Raw genomic sequence first — 16,709 nt, forward strand, 5'->3', positions numbered from 1 at the left:
ACACAACAAACCAGCACCTGGGGCGGTACGCACAGAGCGGGGGACAGGGCCGCGTCGGAGCAGAGGTGACACAGCCCAGCAGAATGAAGTCAGCCTTACCTGGAAGTCGATTTGTTTCAAGTAAACACAAACAAACATGACTTCAAAGATACAGTTAAGTCGAGAGGAATTCAAATATTGCATTAAAAGGCATTTGTTTGCCACAAAAGAAAGCGAGGCAGACTAGAAGGGAAAAGACACATGAGACCGTAGACGATAAATAGCAGAATAGGTACGAACCAGATCCTATCAATGCTTCCCTTCATCACGAACACTAAAGACCGATGAAAAGTCAGAGCTCGTCAGACCGGGTGGAGAAGCTGTAGCCACGCGCTGTCCTCCGGATGCCTGTAATCCAGCAGCACAAGGAAGCGGAGGACAGGGTGGAAACCGCACCGTGTGGACAGTAAGCAGCTGAGCTGGAGCTGCGGTGTGAATAACGAACAAAGTGGTTTTGGACAAAGGACGTTTCTGGAGACGAGCGACGTCTCAGCAGTACGCACACAACAACAGAGGCGATTAACGAAGCAAAAGCAGACGAGAAGGAAAGGAATGGACTCGGTCTTAGAGATCTCAGTGCTCTCTTCTCAGAGGTCGATGGGGCAGCTAGACCAGGAAGGTAAAAGGAAACAAATAGCATCGTGGCCACACACAGATCTGATCCATCGGGGCCGACATTAAATGTGAACGCGCTAAACACCCCAGTGGAAGAGCGGAGATTGTCAGACGGCACAAGAGCTACCCTGACAGAAGGCACACTTGTAGATTCAAGGAGACAAATAGAAAAATTATGGGGAAAGGCATAGCAAGTGCAGAGCTAGGGAGGCTATTTTCACATCAGACAAAGCAGGTTTTTTAAGATAAATATTGCCAGAGACCAGGAAGGGCATTTCATGATGATTAAAGGGTCAACACACCAGGAAGACGTAATAATTATTAGTGTAGACACACCAAAATGGAAAGTACATAAGGTCAAAACTGACAAAAGCGGAGATGGTTAATTCAACAGTTGAGGTTTGGGTATTTCAGTTCCCCGCTCCAGTAACGTGAACGGCACTGTCCCCCACCTGACAGCAGCACGGCGTGCGTTCCTTGCCAGGGCAAAGGGGGACTCTGCAGGGTAGGCCACATACCAGGATGCAAAACAAGTCCCAACACCTTTAAAGGGATCGTGATCACGTAAAGTGTATTTTCAGACTACAGTGGAATTAAGTTGGAAGTCAGCAGAAGGAAAATCTGATAATAAAACAAGTATTAACACAATTATAGCTTTTAATGGATCAAGGAGAAAAAAATCTCTAGTAACACCAGAAAATGAATGAAAGAAAATACAACATATCAAAATATACGAGATGCAGGTGAAGCAGTGCTTAGAGGGAAATGTATAGCTTTAAGTGCTTGTGTGAGAGGGGCGCCTGGGTGGCTCAGTCAGTTGAGCGTCTGACTTCGGCTTGGGTCATGATCTCACAGTTCGTGAGTTTGAGCCCCGTGTCGGGCTCTGTGCTGACAGCTCAGAGCCTGGAGCCTGTTTCAGATTCTGTGTCTCCCTCTCTCTCTCTGCCCCTCTCCCACTTGCTCTGTCTCTCTCAAAAATAAGTTAAAAAAAAAATGCATGAGAAAGGAAGGAGACCTAAAACCAGTGAGCTTCCACCTTAGGGAGTTAACTACAGCGAAATAAATTTGAAATGTATAAAATAGAAAACTCTCAGAGAAAAGTCAGTGGAGCTTAAAGCTTGTCCTTTGAAAAGATGAGCAAAATTGGTAAACTTTTTACCTACAGTGACCAAGAAAGCACAAATTACCAGTATCAGGAGTACCACTATACGCCCTACAGATATTAAAAGGGTTATAAGAAGATTGTGAATACTTCTATACTACCAAAGTAGATGACTTACGTGAAATGAGTAAATTCCTATCAAGACATTATCAAAACCACCTCAAGAAGAAATAGTAAATCTGGATAGACCTCCATCAAGAAGTTGAATTAGTAATTTTTAATATCTTTCCATAAAGAAAAGCCCTTTTCCCAATAGCTTTATGGGTGAATTTTATGTGACATTTAACGAGCTAATGTCCTATATGAGTTCTCTTAGAAAGTAGGAGGGGGCTGAACACTTTCCAGTTTTCATAAGGTCAGCAATATCTTAAAGCCAATGACCGCACAAGAAAAATAATTGAGCAGTATTCCTTATGAATGTGGATACAAAATTCTTCAAAAACATATGAGGCCATCAAATCTAGCAACCTAGGAAAAGGATTGTATGCCATCACCAAGTGGGATTTATCCTATGAATTCAAGGTTATTTGACATCTGAAGATCGACTAATTAGTATACTAGTAGAAATAAAGGACCTAAAAAACATTAGAGCTTTTCAACAGATAATTTGACGAAATTCTACAATCATTCACTGTAGAAACTCTCAAGAAACATGTAATAAAAGGCAACCTCTTCGCCAGGTAAAGGGCATCTGCAGAAAGCCCAGGGCTGACCAGGTACTGTTGAGAGGGATCATGCTGTACTCTGAGACCGGGGACGTGGTGAGATGCCTCCAGTCCACAGCCCCTCTCCTGTCCGACATACACTGAGGGCTCCAGCCGGTGCAGGGAAGCCAGAGAAGGAAGTGAAAGGCACATCGATTGGGTGAGAATGAGTAGAGTGTCTTTATTGTAGACGGTGTGCCCTTGTGTGCAGAAAATCATGAGGGATCTTTAAGAATACTAGGAATCATAAACAAGGTTGGTAAGATTGTAGGATACAAGATCCGTACGTAAAAGTCGGTTGTAATTCTGCATATAAAAAGTCCGAAATTGAAGTTAATTGGTCGGTCCTGTCAAAGTATTCTTCTGCACTTTGTATTCTCTTCCACTCATCAAAATACTGTGTTCCTGGAGATGCCTGGCTGGCTTAGTTGGTGGAGCATGTGACTCATGATCTCACGGTCATGAGTTTGACCCCACGTTGGGTATAGAGATTACTTAAAAATAAATAAAAATTTCAAAAATACCATCTTTTAATGTTTATTTTTGAGAGAGACAGAGCGTGAACGGAGGAGGGGCAGAGAGAGGGAGACACAGGATCTGAAACAGGCTCCAGTCTCCCAGCTGTCAGCACAGAGCCCGACGCGGGGCTCGAACTCATGGACCGCAAGATCATGACCCGAGCCAAAGTCGGATGCTCAACCGACTCAGCCACCCAGGCGCCCCCAAAATACCATCTTCTTACTCTTGCTTTACCGTAAATTTTGAAATCAGTGGGAGCCGTCTGACTTCGTTCTTAATTTACCCAAATAATCTTGGCTGTTCTAGGTCCTTTGCGTTTTTACATTAATCGTAAGATCCATTTGTCAGATTCTACCAAAAAATCCTGCTAAGATTTTGATAGCAGTTACATTGCATCTGCAAATCAGTTTGGGGGAGAACTGATATCTTAAGAGTTTTGAGTCTCGGGATCCGTTGGTGACGTCTCCTCGCTTCTCGCGTCTCTGATTTACCCAAGGGATCTTTTGCGGTTTTCAGCGTACAGGTCTCCTTTCTACTGATACGTTCCTGCCTCAGTAATTATGTTTGATGGTGGGATTTTCTTCATTTAATTTTTAGGTTGGTGACGGTTTGCATAGCATATCTTTTCCCATTTTAAAATGTTCAGCCTATTTGTGTCTGAATGCAAAGTGTGCCTGTTGCAGACAGTATGAGATGTTTTCCTTCTTGCCTGGTTTCATTCTTAAAATCCCTGCCTCTTGACTGGACTGCTTGGTCCACTGATAGTTAACAGTTATTAGTATGTTTGGATATATGTCTGCCATTTTGCTCTTATTTTATGTATGTCTTGGGATTTGTTGTCTGTATCTCCTTAACTGCCTTTTTCGCATTAAATATTTTTAGTGTATGATTTTGCTATGGGCTGGATCGTTTCCCCTCAAAATTCACGTTAAAGCCCTAACCCCCTGCCACATGACTGTATTTGGAGACTGAGCCTCTAAGAGGTAAATGAGGTCCTTGGGTGGGACCCCAGTCTGATATGGTTGGTGTCTTTATAAGAAGAGACACCAGAAGAAGGGGGAAAAAGCACGTTGTATTTATGTCAACAAACCGTAAAACAGCAACAAAGAGATGAGACACCGGGGAGCCCACTGGCTCCCCGCCCCAGAGGTCGGTGAGGCCGCACAGAGAAGGTGCCAGCGGGGAACCGGGGACAGGCCCTCCTGGACGCCAGCCAGCCTCCAGGACCGTGTCCGCTGGTAAAGCCCGGCCCCGGCCTGGGGTGCTGTGTCAGGGTGGCCGAGCCCACTGAATCGACACACGTTCGATCCTGTGGCTGATATTCCGGCAACGTGTTCTTATTTTCCGTGATCGCCTAGGAATTAGGCCGCGCGCCCATCGCAACGTACTTGATGGGAAAGCCGACTTACCTGTGGTGAGATTCGGCAACGCTGTCCCCCGACACCCCTCCCCCGCTGCGTGCCGTCTCGTTGACTATAACCACGTGTGCTGTGGGGACGCATACGGCATCCACAGGTGTTACCCAGGAACACGGCACGCGAATGATTTTAAACTCCCGTTTCTTGAAGGTCTTGAGACGAAGGCACACACACACACCCTTTACTTGACCGCCTCCGGGGCTTCGTTACCGGCCGCTCTCCTTTCCCTTCGGCCTGAAGTGCGCTGTCGTCGTAGGGCAGGGCATCTGGCGGTGGGTTCTCCCGGTCTCTGTCCGCGTCTGAGTGGCTTCGTTTCGTGTGCATCTCGGAGGCTCGCTTCCCTGGACGTGGCTCCGTGGGCCACCGCTTCCAGCCCGTGGAGGTTCCTGCTGCCGCCCGGTGAGAAGTCGGCCCTGAGTCATGCTGCCCTGGGCCGCCCTGGTTTCCTCCTCGAGCGGGGAGCCCTCCGGCCTTGTCGTCTTAAGACCATCTCGTCTCTCGTGCCGGAGCCGACTCGGCACCGCCCGCCCCTGGCTGTCCCCACCTCGCTGTGCCACCACCCGGTCCACGTGTGGCTGCCGGCTGCCCCCGTGGGCTGGCCGTGCCGGGGTTCACGTCTGTGTCCGGCTGGTCCCGGCTTCTGCGCGGCCTGGGCCCCTTCCCCACGGGCGCGCTTGACGGAGCGGGGAGCTCCCCCCTGCCCCGGGCACAGCCGCCCTGCTCCCCGCCGCCCGGGACCCCTCCCCCCCCCCGCGACCGCCCGCCGGCACCTGCCTCGGTGGCACGTTGGTGCCTCGTTCAGGAAACAGCGCGGGCTCGTCCGTCTGCCGCCACAGGCCGATGAGGTTTTCCGTATCCTGGATAAGGGAACTTGTCCTCTCTAAACGGCAAATTTCTCGTTTGCCAACGGAAATCTTTCTAACCTCATTGAACGGCATGGCTTTCTGGAAAGGAGCTACGGGCCTTGACTTGCTGCCCGTCTTGTCGGTCGGGCAGCCTCGGTCTGAGCGCCCGGTCCCAGTGGGGCTGAAGCAGGGGATACGCCCCAGCGCCCGAGTGCTCGGTCGTGCCCTGCTCTGGGGTTCCCGCTCAGACCCCGTGTGTCACGAGGTTCCCACCTGCCGCGTGCGGGGCGTCAACCCCAAACCCCTGTGAGTTCACTTCCGGGGGCCTCGGTTCCCTCATCTCTGCTGATAACCGTCATCACCACGAGTCCCGCAAAGAGTAACTAAGACTCCCTCTCCGTGGGCTGTAGCGCGTGGAGCACGTAACCTGCCGTTACCGTTTGTGTTGCGCCGGCGTTAAAATGTCCCGGGACTTGTCTGATGAGCTGTGTGGCCAGCCCACCAGGAGACAAGGTTTTCCTCACACCCCCGGCAGCCGGAGGCGGGCACGCCCCACAGGGGCCCTCGGGCAGAGGGAGCAGGGAGGCTGGTCTTCACGGGAAGGAGTGGTGGGCGGTGAGGACGGCTTGGGATTGGCTACTTGGGATCATTTCAGCAGTTTTGGGGGTGGGGGTAGGGCAGAGCGGGGAGGTGATGGGGAGCACCTCTGGGCACTCAGATTTCATGTCACAGGCCAGCTCACGGACGAGTCGTTACTCTTTGGGAGTCAGCTAGCCCCGGGAGGGGTGGTCTTCCCAGAATAAGCAAGGCCCCGTGGTGTCAAACCATCATAAAACACAGGAGATAAGTAACGAGTCATTTTGCGTCTCTGGTCTCAGCCATTGTGCTGCGGCACGGCCGGTGGGCAGAGACACGAGGTCCCTGTTGGCCACTGGGTGCCGTGCGGCCCTGGGAAAGCCACTGCCCCTCTCTGATCCGGGTTCTTCAATGTGAAAGGAAACACGGGGAGCCTCAATGCTGTCTTCCCTGCTCTCCCTGCCATTCTTCTGTTCAAATTCTCCAAGATTTGGATGCAAAGGAATTCGGGTGTTAAACACTAGCAGTCTTCAGATTTGCTCTCTGCTGTGACTAATGCGTGCCAGGGGCTGTTTGCGTCTTTCAAAGAAGCTTCTTATTAGCACGGAGGATGTCAGCAGAAATTCGGGAGCCTGGCGGTGTGGGCGGAGACCAGAGCCGGTCCCTGGGGCTAAGGGACTCAGAGCCAGAAGCTGGTGAAAGTGCCTTTTTCCCTGCCAGTGGTTCTGAGTGACAGGAGCAGGGACAGAGTAGGACAGAGAGCAGGTCTCCGCACACGTCTTGAGCCGTCTGCATCCCAGGTGCCCTCCCCAGCCCAGCCTGCGGCCCAGAGCTCGGTGTCGGGTGGAGGCTCTGCGGGGCTGGCGGTCCGGTCCGGGTGTGCCCTGGTCAGCTGCCGGGCACGGGGGCCACAGCACTGGATCCCAGGAGTTCCGTTCCAGTCCTGTGGGTGCGTCCGCCCGGTCGGGAAGGGTGTGGGTGCGGGAGGTCGGGGACGTGGCAGGGGGCGGCCGAGGGCAGAGGGACGGGCCTCTGTGTTTGTCTTCACCTTTTGCTCCTGTCCACTGCAGGCAGCGTCGCCCGCCGCGGCCCTCAGCCTCTCGGCCCGACGCCAAGTCACAGGGAGCTGCCCCGGGCCCTCAGGTAGTGTCCCCGCCCCAGGTGTCCAGCACCTGACTCACTGCAGTTCATGCCGCTGACCTTTGTGTACTGTTTCTTAAACCCCTCTGCGTGTGTTCCGAGCAGGGTTATGTCGTGTAGACCGCTTCATGCTTTGCTTTTTAAAACCGAAGAACTGGAAAGCTCCGAGGGGGCGTGGTTGATGCGGTCGGGTTGGGGGGGGAGGGGGGCGGGGGGGCTGTCGCTGAGGATTCTGTGTCTGTCGGGTTTACTCCTAGGGTCCCACCGCTGCCTGTCCCCGGCAAGGGGCTGTCCCAGGTGCCCGCGCCCCAGGCCCCAGGCCGAGCAGGAAGAGGGGGCTCGCCCAGCCTGGGGGGCTCCCAGGCAGCGGCCCCCAGGCAGCCCATCAGCATCTCCGTACTGCTGCAGAGACAGCACGCAGGCAAGTGTGCCCTGCTCCGAGGGCAGCTGCTTCTCCCGCACGCGCGCGTGTGTGGCAGAAGCAGAGGCGACGCGTTGCGCGTTCCTGACGGTCGTGCCGCGGCGCTTTGGTGAGTGGCTGAGACGTGAGTGGCGGTCCCGGGCGTGTCCACCTGGGGTCACGGCTGTCCATGCTCCCGCAGGGTCTGCTGGCCTCGAGGGAGTCCCGCACGGAAGGTGAACGAGCTCCCGTCCCCGGCCTGGCCCTCCGGGCCCCCTCGGTGCTGGCGTGTGTGCGTTAGGCAGTAAACGTGCTCGTGCGTGCGTCTGCGTGGAATGAAGTAACGCCGTTGAATAAAGCATTTTTCTGATGACCTGGGATGGCGTCGTGTGATGTGTTTAGAACTTCCGGGGCACATCGGTGGCTCGGTCGGTTGAGCGTCCGGCCTCGGCTCGGGTCGCGATCTCACGGTCCGGGTTCGGGCCCCGCGTCGGGTTCTGTGCTGACCGCTCAGAGTCTGGAGCCTGCTTCGCATTCTGTGTCTCCCTCTCTCTCTGCCCCTCCCCCGCTCACGCTCTGTCTCCCTCTCTCTCAAAAATAAATAAACCTTAATAATAAAAAAAAAGTGTTTAATAATTTTCACTGGAAAGGCAAAACTAAATGAGATGTCTGATTAATAGTGCCATCCCTGCCGCGAACAAAGACGGCAGCCGTGCCCCGCACACGCGGCCTGGGGGGCAGCGCCGGGCGCCTCCAGTGTGCGGCCATCTGCCCCACGGGGCTCTGTCACGCCGCGGGACGGCAGTGCGGAGCGGCCCCCTCACGGCCACCGGAGGCCTGGTCACCTGTCTGAGGGGACACCACCCAGGATGTGCTGTGGGGAGGGGGCGAGGGGGGGCTGGCACTCGGCCCCCAGGGAAGGTCCTTGAGCACCAGTGGTAGTAAGGTGCCCAGAAACCCGCGTATTTGCAAGTGCAGACCGGGCCTCGGGCCCATCTCTGGACTGAGCTCTTACCTCGACAGGTGGGACAAACCTCTTCAATGCACTTCAGGGCTTCCGCGCAGGGGTGGGTGTGAAACCGAGAGAGCAGGCCTCTCAGGTGGCAGCACCGGCCCCGCTTTTATAATGTACTCTGTTCAAAAGTGCCTGTGAAGGCTACTTGCATGTTATTCCCAACCCCCTCGCCACGGTGCGCCCAGTAGGGTTGCGTGTTGTACCCAACCCCCTCGACCCGGTGCGCCCAGTAGGGTTGCGTGTTGTACCCAAACCCCTCGACCCGGTGCGCCCAGTAGGGTTGCGTGTTATTCCCAACCCCCTCGCCACGGTGCGCCCAGTAGGGTTGCGTGTTGTACCCAAACCCCTCGACCCGGTGCGCCCAGTAGGGTTGCGTGTTGTACCCAAACCCCTCGACCCGGTGCGCCCAGTAGGGTTGCGTGTTATTCCCAAACCCCTCGACCCGGTGCGCCCAGTAGGGTTGCGTGTTGTACCCAACCCCCTCGACCCGGTGCGCCCAGTAGGGTTGCGTGTTGTACCCAACCCCCTCGACCCGGTGCGCCCAATAGGGTTGCGTGTTGTACCCAAACCCCTCGCCACGGTGCGCCCAGTAGGGTTGCGTGTTGTACCCAACCCCCTCGACCCGGTGCGCCCAATAGGGTTGCGTGTTATTCCCAAACCCCTCGACACGGTGCGCCCAGTAGGGTTGCGTGTTGTACCCAACCCCCTCGACCCGGTGCGCCCAGTAGGGTTGCGTGTTGTACCCAACCCCCTCGACCCGGTGCGCCCAGTAGGGTTGCGTGTTATTCCCAAACCCCTCGACACGGTGCGCCCAGTAGGGTTGCGTGTTGTACCCAACCCCCTCGACCCGGTGCGCCCAGTAGGGTTGCGTGTTGTACCCAACCCCCTCGACCCGGTGCGCCCAGTAGGGTTGCGTGTTATTCCCAAACCCCTCGACACGGTGCGCCCAGTAGGGTTGCGTGTTGTACTCAACCCCCTCGACCCGGTGCGCCCAGTAGGGTTGCGTGTTATTCCCAAACCCCTCGACACGGTGCACCCAGTAGGGTTGTGTGTTGTACCCAACCCCCTCGACCCGGTGCGCCCAGTAGGGTTGCGTGTTATTCCCAAACCCCTCGACATGGTGCGCCCAGTAGGGTTGCGTGTTGTACCCAACCCCCTCGACCCGGTGCACCCAGTAGGGTTGCGTGTTATTCCCAAACCCCTCGACACGGTGCGCCCAGTAGGGTTGCGTGTTGTACCCAACCCCCTCGACCCGGTGCGCCCAGTAGGGTTGCGTGTTATTCCCAAACCCCTCGACACGGTGCGCCCAGTAGGGTTGCGTGTTGTACCCAGCCCCCTCGACCCGGTGCGCCCAGTAGGGTTGCGTGTTATTCCCAAACCCCTCGACACGGTGCGCCCAGTAGGGTTGCGTGTTGTACCCAGCCCCCTCGACCTGGTGCGCCCAATACGTGCGGAGTAGATATTTGACAGCTTATCTGCCATGTGTTCAGTGTGCTCCTCATCTTGTCTTAATTACAAGATGACACTTATGCCTGGAAATAGCCTAGCTTTGGGGCAGAGTCCCCCGTCCACCCTGGCCCCAATCCCCTTCCCTCTCCGTCCCCCAGTTCCACCCCCAATCCCTGCCCCCCTCCTGCCCCCTCCTCCCCACACCCCCCGGCCCCCAATCCCCCTCCCTCCTTGCCTGCCCCCTCCCCAAGGGCTCGGTCTGTCGTTTGGCCAGAAAGTACCTTCCAGACTGTCACCTTTCGGAGGACGCCGGACTTGTGGGAGCATTTGTTTTGGTTTCAGCCAAACTGGGCCCCGGAGCAGCTTCTGTAACAGGCACTTTGAGGGAAGTGCGCTCACCCCACCCTGCTCGCCCTCCCCCTCCCACGTAGGCCTGGAAGCCTTGCTCCTCTTGGGAAAGGACAGGAGGGAGGGAGGCCCGGTGGGGAGGGACAGCAGGTTGTGAGTCACGGGCACCCCAAAGCCCCCAGAGCCCCTGGCCCGGGAAAGCCTGGTGAAGGGCTAGGGTGCCTGTTGGAGCTTGGAGGGGAGGGGAGGGGAGGGGAGGGCAGGTGGCAGGGGTGGGAATCCCTGGCTGGGTGTTGCAGAAGCTCTGTCACCTGCGCCTTGAGGCCAGCCCTGGAGCCCCTGGGCTGCGTGGGGACTCAGGTGAAGGGACCACCCGGGGATCCCCGCCTGCAGCTGGTGCAGTTTCTCCAAACCCCTCATTTTTAGGGATTGTTTTCCCTCGAATTCTCTATCATTGCAGCACACGTTTACCTGGTTCTAAAGTCCAACATACCCAAAAGGAGGGCCTTTAAAGAGGACCGCCTGGCCCCCGGCTCCCCGCTCCCCTGGACAGCCCTAGTCCTGTGGTTCCTTTTTTCATGTAAGCAAGGACATATTCTGGTCCCTTTTCCCTAGATAAGAAGGTTTCCCCAGCTTGCGTCCTCACGTCCTGCATCTGGGACCAGTGCTCACAAGCTCACAGACACGGTGGCCCCACGCACCCGGCGCGACCTCGCCTTGCGGAGGACAGGTCACTAAGCGCTCGCCGTCCTCCCCCGCCCCCCTCGGAGGCCAGCAGCCTGCAGAAGGCTGCGCCCCCGGCCTCTTCCAGGCGCCGGCCTCTAAGACCGAGCTGACGCCGTCTGTCAGAAACTTTGGTTTTAGCTGTAAAATGTCCATGGGTGAAGCGTCCACTTGGATATTAGTTTACAAAGTGAAAGAAAGGGTGTCCGACCGGCACTGTTTCCCAACCGCAGCCACTGGGAGCAGCGGAGACCGGGCCGCCGTGGGCCCCGCCCGTGGCCGGCAGTGAGTTTTCTGGGGACAGTGATGCAGAACTGGGACTGCCAGGAAGACAGGAGGACCTGAGCCCGGGAAGGGCGAGCGTGGAGGGAGCGGGTGTGGGCCCAGCCCGGACGCCCTGGTGCTCTGGACCTTAAACTGTGCAGCCAGAGGCTCAAAGCGCGCCCCCAGGGGCACAGAGGCCTTCCACGCCCCCGCAGTAGTGACACAGAGGGAGTCTTCTTCTCAGACGGGAGGAAATTCCTAAAATTCTTCGGTGGTAAATCCAAGTCTGCACCGATTTTGCGTTGTGCTTAAGGGACCCGTGGAGCCAGGACTCACACGGCAGGAGGAGGGGCGGGCGTCCCTGACTCCCTGTTTGCGCCCCATCTTGGACCCTCGATCCTCCCGCTGTCAGGGCAGGGAGAGGCCCCGGGAGGGACGGCCACACCGGCAGGTGTCCACACAGCCTTGAACTCTGTGTCACGGGAGGCACCCCGCTGCCTGGTGAGAAGGTTGGTACCACACCCCGGGGCAGGTGCTTGGTGCTCCGATGTCAGGCCACCACCCCCCCGGGGGGCCTCCTCGGGCTCCCCTTGCCAAGCTGAGCCCCTCGCCTCAACTTTCATACACACGGAAAAGTCACACAGCCGCCCTTCCTTGCTGGTGCCACGCAGGCTGGCACACGCACACGCGGCATGCTCACACCGACACGTGCCTCCCTGAGCCACGACCACGGGCATGTTCTAAGTACACGGGCCAATCCCGCAAGTGGAAGGATTCTCATCCGGCTTCAGCCGACGTTTCCTCGTGGCCAAAGCAGGCGTTCCAGATGAAAACCTACACTCGGGTGGCCGTCCGGGCACTGCCGTGTAGATACTTGCTTCAGAAAGTCCGAGTGACCAACTCGCATCCGGGCCCGGCGAAGGGTGGAGGGAGCCCGTGTGGTTGAGGCGCCCAAGGGCCTGTTGTCCTGCCGGCTGCGGAGACACCGGGGCCGCCGTGAGCCCCGGCCGAGGACGCCCTGGGATCTCTGTGGCAGAGGACTTTCACTCTCAAATTTCCAACCGGTCACGGAGCGATTAGAAGTCTGGGCGAAGCTGCCTGTGTCCTTGGAGGCCATCTGGGGAGGGGGCTGCAGGGCCTGTGTCTCTGGCACTCACCGCGCTGCCTGCTGGGCTCGTGGACGCGTGCTGGCTGCACCCACAGCCCAGGAAGCCGATGTTGACGGGCTAAGACGGGCACAGCCACCTCCTGGAGCCTGGCGGGAGGGTGGCTGCAGGTCCAGCGTGCTCAGGGTGTGCACAGAGTGGGCGGAAGCTTCTGGACAGGACTGGCAGATCCCAGGTGCGGTGGGAGATTCCTGCAAGAGCGGGAGGGGGCTGGGGTGGGGGCTTCCACATCTTTCCAGCAAGTAATTGTGTGTCACAGTCAGCACCCACGTTACTTGGAAAATTGCTTCTAGAAGAGCCAGCCTGACCCCAGGGACACCGAACACACTCAGTGACACTGTGGTCTGTGCGGTGGGTGTGCCCGGCGGCCACACCAGGGCTCACAGTGCAGGACGGTGGCCACATCCTGAGCGGAGGACCTGGGACCCATCGGCTGGGGGTCTCAGATGCCCCTCCTCAGGATTCATGGCCTCACGTGCGGCTGGAAAGCAGGGCCTCCTGCCTCCCGGGACTGCGGGGGGAGCTCTGCACCTGACCCCGGGCCCCTCACTTGTCACTGTGGCCACTGCGGCCGGACTGTGTCCTCTGGCGGCAGGTGTGGGGCCTCACGTGCACAGCTGGGGGGTGGGGGGGGGCGGGGAGGAGGAGCGTTTTCCCCGAGGAAGGGAAATCGCCAGCTGCAGAAGCGCGGGAGGGAGGAAAGAATTCGGTAACTAGAGTTACAGACCTTCAGGAACCTCATAAATTCATCTTCAGGAAATGTTAGTTCACCGTTGTAGAGACACTGAGATGCAGCCTGGACCCTGCAGACAGCAAGCCCCCTGCCCTTCGGGCTGGGGCCACGTGTAGGGGCGGTGGCGGGGGCGGGGGGAGGGGCTCAGAACACAGGGCGGGAGCCAGGGGACAGCGCAGAGCCAGGCTGGGAGGGAGTGGACACAGGGCCCCCGTCCAGCGCCCCCCCTGCTCTCCCCGGCAGGCACCGGGCAGGGGGTGGCCCAAACAGGTATTGCGTCGTGGGGGTGACTGGAGCCCCTGCTGGGGGGTAGGGGCTGACCCAGGGGTGAGGAGTGATATGACGTCGTGGACGCCGGTGTCCTTGAAGGGTCCAGACACAACCAAGGGCATCGGAGTCCGCAGAGTGCGGGGATCGTGAGGGCAATCTCGTGGCTGCAGAACTGGGGAAACTGAGGCACAAAGCCGCTCCGAGCCTCACCACCTGTTCAGTGAGGGCAGAGCCCCTGCTCCCTGCCTGGCCTGCCCTCCCGGGTGAGGCTTCCATTGCCGTCGTGTGCGGATGTGGCACGGGCCTCCAGGACACGGGCCGGCCACACCACACGTACGGCTGGCACCCTCAGGACCCTCTCGGCAAACCCCTTCCCGCTCCTGGACACGGGACACCGCCCTGGGGCCGGGCCCGGAGGGCCATGGCCTTCGTGGGCTGCTGGCTGTGTCCCCGGCCCTGGGTGACTGGCCCTAATGTGGGGCCTCGGCCCTGGTGGGCGTGAGCAGGATGTGCCAGGCAAGGCCCTCCTGACCCCACTTTGTGTCCCCCAGGCAGGCGGCCAGCTCCCGCGCCCCTTCCAGACCTTTCTCCTCTGAGGAAAGCCTCCTTTCTTTCTGTTTTCACTTTTACTGCTTCTGGTTTCTGCCTTCCTACATCTCACACTGAAATTTGGCAGAAAAACGATTTGCCTCAGGACTTTTCAGAGCCAGGACCCGGGGCGGGCGGTTTGGGAGCACGGTCGGAGCGCGGAGGTGGTGGGGAGGAGGGGCGGGCGGTTGGGAGCACAGACAGGGCGCGGAGGCAGGGGGAGGGGGGTTCTTAGCCGCCGAGACTTGTTTTCTTCCTGCCGTGTGCGCTTCCTGGGCCTACACCAACAAGGGGTGTGTCCCCCACGAGGAAAAGCACGGAAGTCTCTGGGCACACAACCCCAGGGCCAGGGTCACCACAAGGCCCTGCGGGTGGCCCCCACCCTTGGGGAGGAACTGGGGTCACCAGCGCTTCTAGAACCCTCTGAGGGATCCCCACCTTCAGAGGAGACACTTGACAGAACCTAGGTTTAAAAGGAAGAAACAGCAGCTCCCCTCAGGACTAATGAGCGGGGCCGCCGTCCCCTCTGTGAGATGGGTCAGCACCTTCCTGAACCGTGTCCAGCCCCGGCCGCCTCCCCCAGGAGCTGAGATGTCTTGTGTGGGCAGTGCAGGCAGCAGGGGCAGGGCCCGGGCTCCAAGCTGCCTGCACCCCGCTTCCTACTCTGGGCTGCCCGACTCCCACCCGCAAAGAGCTCGAATCTGGTCCTTGGAAGAGTCTCCACGTGTTTCTGGCATCAGAAAGAGCCTTCTCTGAAGCTGGGGACGCAGCTGGGGTGGGGGTCCAGGTTCACCGGGTGGGCACTGTTGCCCTCTGGTGTCTCAGCCACATTGCACGGGAGAATGTTCCCCGCCTTCCAAGGAAAACAGGCCATCCAGAGGGAGGCATGGGGCTTTCACTCCTGACCTGGGGTGCCTGGCGTGGGGACACACAGGGACCAGGCCAGCAGACTTCTGCCCCCCCACGGTCCACTCCCCAGGGGTGCCAAGGTCAACAAAGGGCCTGCCCCCCAGGGCCCAGCATGGCCTACCTGCCCCCAGGGCCGGGACCTCCCTGGGGACCTGGTCTCCCCGATGTCCTAAGGGTGCTGGGGGCCTGAGCCCTGCCCTGATCCCTGAGTGTGAGGGAGGCGCGGGACACCCACACACGCACACACACACACACGCACACCGCACACTCACATGTGCACACCGAGCCCCCTCCACACACACAACTGCAGGTGACAGCTAGGGAGGGCCCCAGAGTCAGCCGCCACCTCGTGGCCCCGACACCCCAGAAGCCTGGGTTTGCTTCGTCTCCAGCCGCACGTGAGTGTGTGGCACGCACAGGGCTCAGTAGCACGTGGCAGTCAGTGGCCACACACCTTGGCCCCAGGGTGCGGCCTGACACAGCCCTGCGTGGTGGGGAGGTGGCCACTCCCTGAACCTCGGCCTGTGCCCTGTGTCCCTCTGGGTGCCAGGGGCCCGGTAGCCCTGGGCCAGGCCAGCCGAGGCGCCCCCCGGAGCTGCGGGCCGGCCCCGCCCACCTGGCCCCAGCCTGTGGCTGCGACTGGGCCAGGCGCCCCCCCTCGGTGGGCCCGGCAGAAACAGCCAAGTTCACTTGGTGAGCGCTCGTCTGGAAACTGGATATATTTGCAATTTTTTAAAAGCTCGGAGCCAATGTTCAGAATGGGGCTGTTTTCCAGTGGAAACTGTAACGTGAGCCCAGAACCGCTCCCGCCCGCTCGCCGCACACAGACGCCCCGACGCCCCTGCACGCGAGACTGGCGCCCGGCTCTGCCACCGTGCCCGGCCAGCTCCCGCACCCCGCCAAGGGTGGCCCCCGCAGCGGCACCCGCCCGGCCCTGCACACTCCCAGAGCCCCTTCCTGCGCATGGACGCGCCAGGCCAGGCGGGGGGGGTGGAGGGTGAGGGCTGGGAAGACTCCGAAGACGCCCCGGCAGAGTCTCTGCTCCCTGCCCGAGTGAGCCCCCCTCGTGCGCCCCCAGCCCTCTGCCAGGCCAGGCTGGTCCCTCAGCGCCCCGGCCGGCCAGCGGGGGACGCGAGAAGAGGAACCCACCACAGGGGCTCTGGCTTCAGGCAGCTCCTGACAGATGCCTGTTCCTCCAAGGACACCCTCGAGGCCGTGACCCCAGACCACCGGGTAGTGGGCGTCTGAGCTGTGAGCCTGGCGGGGGGGCGAGGGGGGGTCAGGCTCCCCAGGGGCCGAGGGCCCTGAGGTTGCCAGGCTGGGCTCCCCTGCAGCCTCGTCCTCCCCGGAAGAAGCTGCAGGTGACAGACAACAGTTACCGGCTTTGCGGCCCGGAGACCTTCCGGGAGGCAGGGGCCCGCGGTGTTTTGTCCATGTCGGTGGATCAAGCAGATAAGTGGTGGCCCTTTGGAACCTCAGTTGCAGCCCTGCAGCCTCTGGAAGGAGAAGCTCCCCCGAGACTCGCCAGCGGGGTCTGCCCTGCCCCCACCCTTCCTGATCCCCGTCAGGGCTGTCCTCACCGACGCTCCCTTTAGGAACCTCGTCCCAAGGGAGGACTGAGAGCCCCGGCCCACTGCCCTGACACCCCGCTGGGGGGCGTCTGTTCCCACCCACCTGGACGCGGAGCCCCAGGCCCCGGTGCAAACGTGTCTAGAAGACAGAGCCCCCCCCACCAGCTGTGGACGGAGCACCCCTGAGCATGCGTGCAGGCCACCGGGGCCCCTGGTGCTGTGGCTGCAGGGGTGCAGAGGTGGGTCCCTGCCGCA

At 59.2% G+C, this 16,709-nt stretch overlaps 1 protein-coding gene across 1 annotated transcript in view; it reads left to right on the forward strand.

Moving 5' to 3' along the window:
* RNF212 (ring finger protein 212) overlaps positions 1 to 7,796 on the forward strand; it is a 37,782-nt gene extending 29,986 nt beyond the window's left edge. Inside the window, exons 10-12 of the mRNA XM_043573213.1 lie at positions 6,949 to 7,021; positions 7,276 to 7,439; positions 7,621 to 7,796. Of these exons, the coding sequence (XP_043429148.1) occupies positions 6,949 to 7,021; positions 7,276 to 7,439; positions 7,621 to 7,658 (275 nt within the window). The 3' untranslated portion in view covers positions 7,659 to 7,796. The remainder of the gene's footprint in view (positions 1 to 6,948; positions 7,022 to 7,275; positions 7,440 to 7,620) is intronic.
* The last annotated feature ends 8,913 nt before the right edge of the window (positions 7,797 to 16,709 follow it).

The sequence above is a fragment of the Prionailurus bengalensis genome, chromosome B1 (assembly GCF_016509475.1).
Source record: "Prionailurus bengalensis isolate Pbe53 chromosome B1, Fcat_Pben_1.1_paternal_pri, whole genome shotgun sequence".
NCBI classification, from domain to species: Eukaryota; Metazoa; Chordata; class Mammalia; order Carnivora; family Felidae; genus Prionailurus; species Prionailurus bengalensis.